The 9,991-nt window shown below is 41.9% G+C and overlaps 1 protein-coding gene across 1 annotated transcript in view; it reads right to left on the bottom strand.

The window, feature by feature from the left end:
- LOC145404592 (uncharacterized) overlaps window positions 1-9,728 on the bottom strand; it is a 28,157-nt gene extending 18,429 nt beyond the window's left edge. Inside the window, exons 1-3 of the mRNA XM_080276111.1 lie at window positions 9,349-9,728; window positions 2,965-3,154; window positions 2,336-2,601 (exon numbers count right to left, since the gene is read on the bottom strand). Coding sequence (XP_080132237.1) covers window positions 2,336-2,601; window positions 2,965-3,154; window positions 9,349-9,628 — 736 coding nt within the window. The 5' untranslated portion in view covers window positions 9,629-9,728. The remainder of the gene's footprint in view (window positions 1-2,335; window positions 2,602-2,964; window positions 3,155-9,348) is intronic.
- Between the last annotated feature and the right edge of the window lie 263 nt (window positions 9,729-9,991).

Below are 9,991 nucleotides of genomic sequence, written 5' to 3'. Positions count from 1 at the left end.
TGTAAACTTTACAGTTTTACCACTAACACATTTACGTTTACAAATACATGCACACACTGGATGGAAAGCAAGTGTATAGAATCACAAAAGAACAGAACAGACAGATGAGTCGGAGAGAGAGAGAGAGAGAGAGAGAGAGAGAGAGAGAGAGAGAGAGAGAGAGAGAGGATAAGGAGAAAGAGAAGAGAGGATAGGAAGGAATAGCGAGGAGAAAGAATCGATGGCGGAAGGAAGGAGAGGGAGGAATACCGAAGGAAGAGGGTCAGTGGGCAGAGGGGGGAAGGAGAGAGGAGAGGAGGGAAGTGGGTGAAGGGAGATGGAAGATGAAAGGAGAGATGGGAAGAGAGAGAGGGAAGGTGTGAAAGATGGAGGGAAGGTCAAGAATGAAGAGAAAAATATCAGGGAGAAAGTAAGGGAAGGTAAGATAGAAGGACTGAAGAATGGAAAGAGAGGGAGAGAAGGAAGGAAAGCTAGAGGAGGAGAGAATGAGGAAGAGTGAGGGAAATGGGGGGAAATACTGGGACGGTGAGGGAGGGAGACTTAGGGAAGGAAGTTGACGAGAGAAAATGAGGGAGGGAAGGAAGTCCAGAGAGCTCAGTGGGTAAGAGAGAGTAAGGAATGGAAGGAAGATGAGAGAGGGAGGTGGTGGGGGAAGACAGGGGGATAGGAGGTTGGGAGGGAGTGAGGAAAGATTGAGGATCAGAACAGAAATGTGAGGGAAAGAAAAAAATGAGGAAAAATGAGGAGAAAGACACGGAGGAAAATGAGAGAAACAGTGGGGTAAGGTGAGGGAGAGTGATGGAGGGAGGGAAGGTGAGGGAGAGAGATGGAGGGATGGAGGGTGAGGGAGAGAGAGATGGAGGGAGGGAAGGTGAGGGAGATAGGGAGGGAGATGGTCAATTTGCCTCCGTCAGCGGGTTGTTTAGACGGCGGTTCGCTAAATAAACTCAACCCTCCCCTCCATCCCACTGACCGCTACCCCTCACACTCTCTCTCTCTTTTATTCTCTCACTTTCTTACATTCTCCCCCTATCTTTAACTCTTTTTTTTTTTTTTTAACCCCCTTCAACCCACCGACCGCTATCCCCGCCCGTGTCTCTCACCCCTTTCAATTATCTTTTTATTTCCCTTCCCCTATCCCTCTCACGCTCTTCTTTTATTCTCTCTCTCTCTATTTCCCTTCCTCCTACTGACCTCTTCACCGCCCCCACTCTTTCCTTCATTTATTCTCACTCGCTTTTTATTTCCCTTTTCCTCCCATCCCTTTTCCTTTTCACTCTCTTTCATTCCCTCTTCTTTCCGTTGCTTCCTCACTCCCTTACCTTTCCTTCTCCGTCCCTTGATCCCAGTTACCGCCCTACGCCCCTTTCTTTTCTATATTATTTTTATCTCAATCTTTCCTCTTTCTCTTTCCTTCTTTACCGTTTTATCTCCCTCCCTCCTTCTCTCACTCGCTTTATATTATCGACCGGTGTTCCTCCTCTTTAGTATATATTTTTTGTCGTAATCATTTATTTTCCGTCCTATCCTCCACCTCAGTTTTGTCAACACCCAAATCTTTTTTCTTTATTCTTTTTTTTCTCAGTCCATCTCTCTCTCTCACTCTCTCACACACACACACACACACACACACACACACACACACACACACACACACACACACACACACACACACACACACACACACACACACACACACACACACACTCCTCCCTTCTACATTTCTTTCACATACCTTCACTCCCTCCCCACCGACGCATCATATACCACTTGACGGAGTTAGAGAAATAAACGTGAGAGAGAGAGAGAGAGAGAGAGAGAGAGAGAGAGAGAGAGAGAGAGAGAGAGAGAGAGAGAGAATTTTGTTGTAAGGAAAAACAAGATATGGTTGCAGTTATAAATTCTGACAGATTACGAAAGCAGTCACTTAGTTTTAGTTTAGGTGCATCATTTTAGGGGGGCGTGAAAGAGTGGTGTGAACAGATGTCTTCGATTACTTGGAATAAATTCTGACCGAAAGATAACGATTCATGACGGAACGGAGACGTGATGGCTTTCCGAGTGGTTTTGTTGCCTGGTTATATTAGCGTCCCTCAGTTCCCTCCCTTATCTCCACAAATGAGGATGGTGAATATCTCCCGAAATGAAGATGGTGGACTGCAGAAGGGAAACTTTAGCCTGGAATCCAACAGGTTCCCATCCAGATGAGGTTGGGACCAAAACAACAGCAGTCGATGGAAACTCGATGGAATGCTTATGTGTGAAATGGCATGAGTGTTTGGAGTAAGGAGGTGATGAGAAATGGCAGAATTATATAACGAGGAACAACACTTACTTTTTTCATCGTCCTTGTGACTGGTGAGCGACGTGAGATGAGCCTCGGGAAATGGCGGGCACAGTGAGCTGAGTTGCTGTACGTGGGGGGAGGTGAGAGGCGGATGGAGCGACGCCCCCCCTGCCAGCGAGGCAGTGGAGGAGGACGTGCTGGAGGACGAGATGGAGGCGGAGGGGGAGCCACTAACTCCTATGAGTCCCCCTCCACCTCCCCCACCTCCACCCCCCACCTGACCCGACCCATCCACCCCTCCTCCGCCTCCGTCTGAAAGTTATTAGGAAAAATTTAGATTTTTTTTTGAAAGTTCGTGTGTGTGTGTGTGTGTGTGTGTGTGTGTGTGTGTGTGTGTGTGTGTGTGTGTGTGTTGTAATGTGCTTATCTAAAGTAATGTTTATATTTTTATTCCTTTATTTCTGTTGGTATTGCTACATCATCATCATCCTATTTAACATCACCACCGCCATCATTATTTTCACTTCATCAATCATGATGATGATGATCATCATCATCGTCACTTTTAACATCACCGCCACCATCATTCTGATCACTAACCACTATTCCCTCTCCCTGGTTTGTGTCTGTCATTATTACCGTCATCACAATCAGTCACTCTTCCCCCGTCCCCCTCTCCTCCCTTACCTCCACCTCCGTCACCGCCTCCACCCTCGATGTAGGTGGTTTCGTCCTTTAGGTAGTCGTCGTCCTTGACATACTTTGCGTAGGTGTCCTTGTACTTGAAGTAGTCATCCTTGTACTTGTCGTAGTCCTCCTTCAGACTGTCCTCCTCCTTGACCACTACCGCCTCGCTCATCATGTAGTCTGAAATAGGTTCAGGAGGTTAGGTTGGGTTAGATTAGGTTAAGTTAGGTCAGGTTAGGTTAGGTTAGGTTACGTTAGATTGGGTCAGGTTACTTCAGATGTGTGTTAGCTAAAAATTCTCTTCAGAGCCGATTAAATCGTTCGGTGATACCAGAAATATAACTAAAGGGAGTAGTTAGATAATGCAGCAGCGTCTTTCTAGAACTTTGACCTTGACCTTTGATTAGTCTGCGGTAAAAATGGAATCACTTCTGCGCGCGCGCGCACACACACACACACACACACACACACACACACACACACATGCATGCTCCAAGATATTTTCCTCATCCAGAATATTGACCTTGACCCGTGATCTTGACCTTTGATCGATCTGCACCCAAATTCAGTTACTTCCTTGCTGGCCCACGAGCACCATTTATGCCATTTCTTATCCAGATCAGATCAGGTGTTAATGAAATATTTTGTTAACATAGTTTCTTTTACACAGACAGAAACCAACTCAATCACAAGGCCTTTGGGGTTTCTAGTGATGACGTCATCCCACTGAAAAGGCTAACCCAGAGACTACGTAAGGCCTCTCTCTTCTAAGGAAAATCGTCTGCGGTATATGAGAAAAAAAAATATCCAAATTTGAATAGTGCAGGTAAAAGGTTTAATTCCATCAGTATAATAAAGTCTCTTCTCTTCTGTCCTCGAAATGACTCGTATTGAAGGGGTTAGTGAAAGCTTTATGGTGGCTCTCTTTTCCGAAAAATGTCTAAGCTTAAAAAAAATCGTCAGAAAGAGCAAGAATGTGATACAGAAACGTCCTTGGGCTGAAGAAATTAACAAAAACTCGTTAAAGTTCCTAAAACTCCAAAAATTTCGCAAAATCTGAATGAAATCGTCTGAATATAGCAAGAATAAAAAGTGACATCATGTTAGTGTGAACGTTAACATCGATTACGTAACGCGTAGTGAAAAGGAGATATCTGAATTCAAATATCGCAGTGAAAAGGAGATATCTGAATTCAAATATCGCAGTGAAAAGGAAATATCTGAATTCAAATATCGCAGTGAAAAGGAGATATCTGAATTCAAATATCGCAGTGAAAAGGAAATATCTGAATTCAAATAGCGCAGTGAAAAGGAGATATCTGAATTCGACTATCGCATTGGAAGGGTTAAGCCACTCATCTTTTACCGTTATATATATCCAGTGAAGGGGCATCTTATCTTGGTAATGTTTGTGTAGCACTCTGATTCTATTTATGTATTGATATGCCTGTCTGAGGAGTAACTGAGAGGCTAATTGAGTGATACTGGGTGTCTGTTGTCGTATTTGTACTCTGATATTCATTCTCTGTCTCTGTCTCTGTCTGTCTGTCTATCTGTCTGTCTGTCTGTCTGTCTGTCTGTCTGTCTGTCTCTCTCTCTCTCTCTCTCTCTCTCTCTCTCTCTCTCTCTCTCTCTCTCATTTCTTTCCTTCCTGCGCTCTTTTTCTTTTCTTTTCTCTTTTATTTCCGTCACTGAGAAAAATGGTAAGTATTTCAGTGCATCTTGTACCCAGATAGGCCTAGGCTATGTAACAATTAAAGGTCGCCCACTGTTCCGCTGGATCTATTTCACACTAGGCATGTCCGCCACTTTCCGCTCTAGACGTATCGTTAGCATAGAAAGTCATGTATAGTAAGAATAATATACCACACCTCTCCCACCGTAGGATTATTCGTTATTAGAGGAATGTGTCAAGAAGAGATGAAATACTGTACGAACGTTTGTCCTTGGCCGTACATGTATATACTGCACAGTACCACAGGTGAGAACCCCTGCCCTAACCTAATCTGAGGTAACTTTCTAAGCCACTCCATTCTCATAAACTCTTCTAGTCTAGCCCTCAATCCCTATTGTCTCTGTATGGCCAGATCACCTCATAGTACTTCTCTTTATATACCAGCCACCATCACCTCCACTCCACATTCATCTCACAAGCGTTTATTTGCCCAAGTCACTTCACATAATCATCTCTGTAGTGCCTCATCTTAGTACTTTAACGTTTTGCGTAGGATGGCGTGTATTTATGATTCATATTATGATCACCGCCAGATATTTTTATTCAGCTGAGGGAAGCCACTGACAGGTAAAATAATAACCCCTTCACCACGAATATCCCTTCAGAGTTAATGATAGTCCTGTGCTGGTAGTTAAAAGATATAAAAGACGTCATCATAATCATAAAGTTTGTGACATTTCGCCGCTAAATGTATCACGCCGAATAAAATCAACAAGTCGTAGTCAGAAAGTGAGCGCACACACACACACACACACACACACACACACACACACACACACACACACACACACACACACACACACACACACACACACACACACACACACACACACACACACACAAGAAGCGATGAAAGAATACCAAAGAAACAAGACAGAAGAAAAAAAAAAGTAATTGCCTTTGAGGGGAAATTCCATATCGTACCCCGTCGGTGCAATAACATCTTTTATATTATATTCTTCCTGTCACCCGATAAACAGATAATAGATAAGATTATACTGGTGACACAGAGGTACAAAAGTACAGGATGGTAGAATGTGTAGTGGGGATGCTTCATTCTGCTTGTGTGGGCGTGGGTGTGGCAGTGGGAGTAGGAAATGAACAGATGGTGCAGGGTAAACGCCGGTAACACTGAGTGAACTGGCCCCGCAACACACTAGAAATCGTCCTGCAGAGGGAAGGTGGAGGGTTATATTTGGACCACCTTGTATTTAAGTACGAAAATGCTGTATCAGCCGGCGCGCACGTGCCTGACACGAGCCTGCCGCCTTGCTGTACACATTCCAGTCATGTTTTATTGGTCATGATCGGTAACTGCTCTGTTGTGATAATGATGAGCGAGTAATAATGTATAGAATGATAACTGATAATTGAGTATGATAATGATCGATAATGATAATTCTCGTACAACAGTGGTCGATGATGAGGAATTAGTATTCGTAGTAACGCATAATGATGAGAGATACTGATTGAAATAATTGTGAATGATCGAGAACAGTGAGTAAAACTGAACAATGTAGCAAATTGATCGATAATTCTGCGTAATGTTATGTGCTGGGTAAGAATGAGAGATAATGAAGAATAATGATTGGGTAATGATAATGAATAACCAGCAATTATGACTAAGCGATAATAACTAATAATAGTCAAATGGTAGATACGATAAATGTGTTACGATGATGATGATAAGTAGGGAAACTGGCGATATTATTGAACTAAAGATGATAAAATAAGAATGCGGTGATAATGAGCAATAAAATGTACCGGTAAATAGTAATAAATAATGTTAATGAGTCACACGATGACCCTATACTTTTTTTTATAACAAATTTATCCTTTTTAGTGTATTATTATAACCTCCAGACGATTTTACGAGCTTTGAGCTTAAAATAGGCATCCCGTACTGAGAGGATCAATAATGGCAAGCAGTAACGATAAATATAATATCACGAGAGCTAAATAGCATGAATTATCTATAGGGAGCGACAAATAGTGATAAACGCGATAATAATGAATGAATGGAAAGAATAATGAACATATGAGAATGGTGAGAAAGCTATTGTTATTTACGTTAGCGATAATTATGATGAAGGATAGTCCAGAGAATTGATAAAGATTGCTTAAAACAGTTATGAATGGATGATGATGGGTGATTTCTAAAGTGAAGTATTGCGGCCGCAGATAAAATTTAGGTGAGCGAAGATGTAACTACGCCACTACTGTACATTTTTATGGTCTCATGTAACACCTAAAATTTTTGTATGTGATCGGTCTGCATCCCACAGTTCAGAGTGCAGTCAGCAACGATACAGAAAAATCCAAAATGTTCCGTCATCATCACACGTGTTAGAAACCATCGTCAATAAGTGGAGGCATGTTCACACCTATGCGCTACCAGTTTTACGTATGAATAAAGGGTAAGGGAGATTAATAAATTATACTGTGAAACGGAAAATGATAATTATGTGAAGATATATTAATGGGCGTGAAAATTATGAAAGGGCGAGTGTGGCAATTTAAAACGATAAAAATTGATAATGGAATGAAATATAAATGGGCATGAAAATTTTGAACAGGCAAGAATGGTGAGTTTGCAGTATTGATGGTAATTGATACTGTGTTTATGGAAGACCTAATGGATAATATTAAATCAAGAACTTTATTAATGGGAGCAAACATTGAGAACTGGCATTCTTTTACAGGTAACACCAGAATCTCCTCTCAAGGTCTGGACAACTGGTAATAATTGTTCCCTTTAACGCCAGACGATTTTATTTATCTGCGAGACAGCATAGGATCCTTTAGAGTATTTTGTTATCATTAACCGTGTATGGTCGGGACAACTCTAGTGTTCTTCTCTAGTTAACGCCAGATGAATTTAGTCAACAGAAAGTGAACTACAGGAGCCTGACAGGATTAACGAGTAAAAAATCATGAAACTAAATGCAAAGGATGAGCGACAACGGTGAGTTAGAGATGATGACCACAAGCGATAACTGATAAGGGAAAAACAATAAGAATGACTTCGAGATTTTAGTCATTTTTATGATATAAGATGAGGGTCTTAAAAATCGAAAAATAAAAAGTAAAATGGTGGTTGCCATTGTATTGCATGGGATATTGGATATTGTTACTAACCCCTTCAGGGCTACAGGTTTCCGTTAAACTGAAGAAAATAATCACTAGTAAATAAAAAAGCAGAAAAAAGTAATCATACTGAAGGGTTTAATGTGGATCCATCCCATTATGAATAAAATCGTTTGGCGGCAGCAGGAATAAACTGAAGGGACACCATCACACCGAGAGGGAATGAGTAAAAAAAAAGAAAAGAAAAAAGAAAATTAACTGATATGTAAAGCTTTGTCTAATTTTAAAAAGCATGATGACGTATTTTTGTTCTTGCTGCCTGTAGACGGCTTTATCTAATCTAAAAGAAAGGCTCTTGTATGGAAAGGGGAACAACAGCAAATAATCCGTCATCATTTAGCAAACAGAAAATAGCCTGAAATAGGTACCATATCGGTTTGTTTGATAATATTTCATTGTCTCCTGATTATCTTAAAATTAGATATAAGCAAATGGTTTAACTATGCCTTTACAAATAACATGTTTTAGTGTTTATATTCTGCCATGTTATAGCTGCTTTGTAATTAATGAGTTATGTATATTGTTTGCCTGTCAGTCAGTACATATATCTGTTTCCTTCTACAGCTACCCGTCCGTCTGCCTTTCTGTATCTGTCAGACCATGATTAGATTGCCCAGTGCCGTATCCTGGTGTTTCATCCACATTGGTCTCAACAAACAGACCTCCTTGTAACCTTATCCTGACTCACTTTTAGTACGTCGTTCCATCTCAGACCACATCTTGTGCATCTGCTTCTTCACCTTACCCAGACAGTCTGCAGTCCTTCATTTTGTCCCATACCACCTCCTTGCATGTAGTTTTTTAGCTTTATTTTAATTCGGCTGAAACTCTGTATATCCTCTGCCTCGCCATCTTTCCACATCGTTAATGTACTCGCACTTGTTTTATGTTCCTACAGACGTCAAAATTATATACACAAGGAGTTAAAAAGACCGAGAAGAAAGATTTGCTTAGCTGAATATTACGCTATTTTTCCCCTACTGTCACATGGATGATGGAAAGTATGGTGGAAGCAAACATTTATCTAATCCAACACAGCCGATACTACCCTGAATTAACCTGTTTTAACTTAGCAAAATAGGTAGAGGCAAAAAAATTCCCTTCGGAGAAAATGAAATAGTTTGCGTTATCCACAGTAAATTACTTGGCCTTTTTACTAAAAAGGCCTTATCTTAGCTGAATATAATCGTCTGGCATCAACCAGAGTAAACTATGTAACTCTCATCATCCTTAATTTCAGTGAAGTAGTTTAGCGTCAGCCAGAATAATATTCCTTAATATGCCTAGATCAAGGCGAGTTACACTCAAAATTTGACCTGTATTGACCTAACTTGTTTAAGGTTCACATACTGATTAACCTGGCCGGCTGTTCTATCTCAGCCAACCTGAATCTAGCAAGTAGATCAAAGCTTTGGCATCGTACTTGTTATAAGTTTCTCTTGGCGTGTCCCATAGATATAAAACACTGTATCATGCCTTGACATTGTCTCACCGTGCTGCTGGTGTGGCGGGAAGGCGTCCATGAGATCCCCGCCCGCGACCTCCCCCATGGCGGGCGGCTCCCCCATGTGGGCGGCTTCTGCGATGGAGGGGTCATGCAAGTGGGCGTCGGGTAGGTGTGGGTCGTCCCAGAAGGGCGGCACCCACACTGTCGGGTCCACGCCCACGCCCCCGCTCTCCAAGTACTCCCGCCCGCCCCCTAGGTAGCCCCCCATCACGCCCATCACTCCCATACCGCCCGCAGTGGGTGGCATCCCGCCCGACATCATCATAGTGTGGGCGGGGGTGGTGGAGTCGTCGTCTGGGTTGTAGAGGTGGATTTTGGCGGATATGGGTAGTTGCAGGTTTATTTGGGTTTTTGTTAGTGAGGTGTAGGTGTATTAGGTTAGGTGGAATTGGAGTTTGTTTAGATGATGGTCAATTTATTTATGTCTCAGTAGATGTGGGTAGATTTCAGTGAATGTATAGGTAAGATATAGTTATATTTGAGTGAATGTAGTTAGGTTTGGGTAGATATGGATGGAATTGAGCTCGACTGAGGTATGAGTAAATGTGGAATGGATTTGGGCAGATATGAAATAGATCTGGGTATATTTTGGGTAGGTGTGAATGACTGTGGGTAGAGTTGGGTGGAT

The sequence above is a fragment of the Coenobita brevimanus genome, chromosome 64 (assembly GCF_032717465.1).
Source record: "Coenobita brevimanus isolate Jiangsu-jjx chromosome 64, ASM3271746v2, whole genome shotgun sequence".
Classification (NCBI taxonomy): domain Eukaryota; kingdom Metazoa; phylum Arthropoda; class Malacostraca; order Decapoda; family Coenobitidae; genus Coenobita; species Coenobita brevimanus.
Note: the sequence above shows the minus strand (reverse complement) of the source record. Positions and strands in the feature narration are given on the sequence as shown.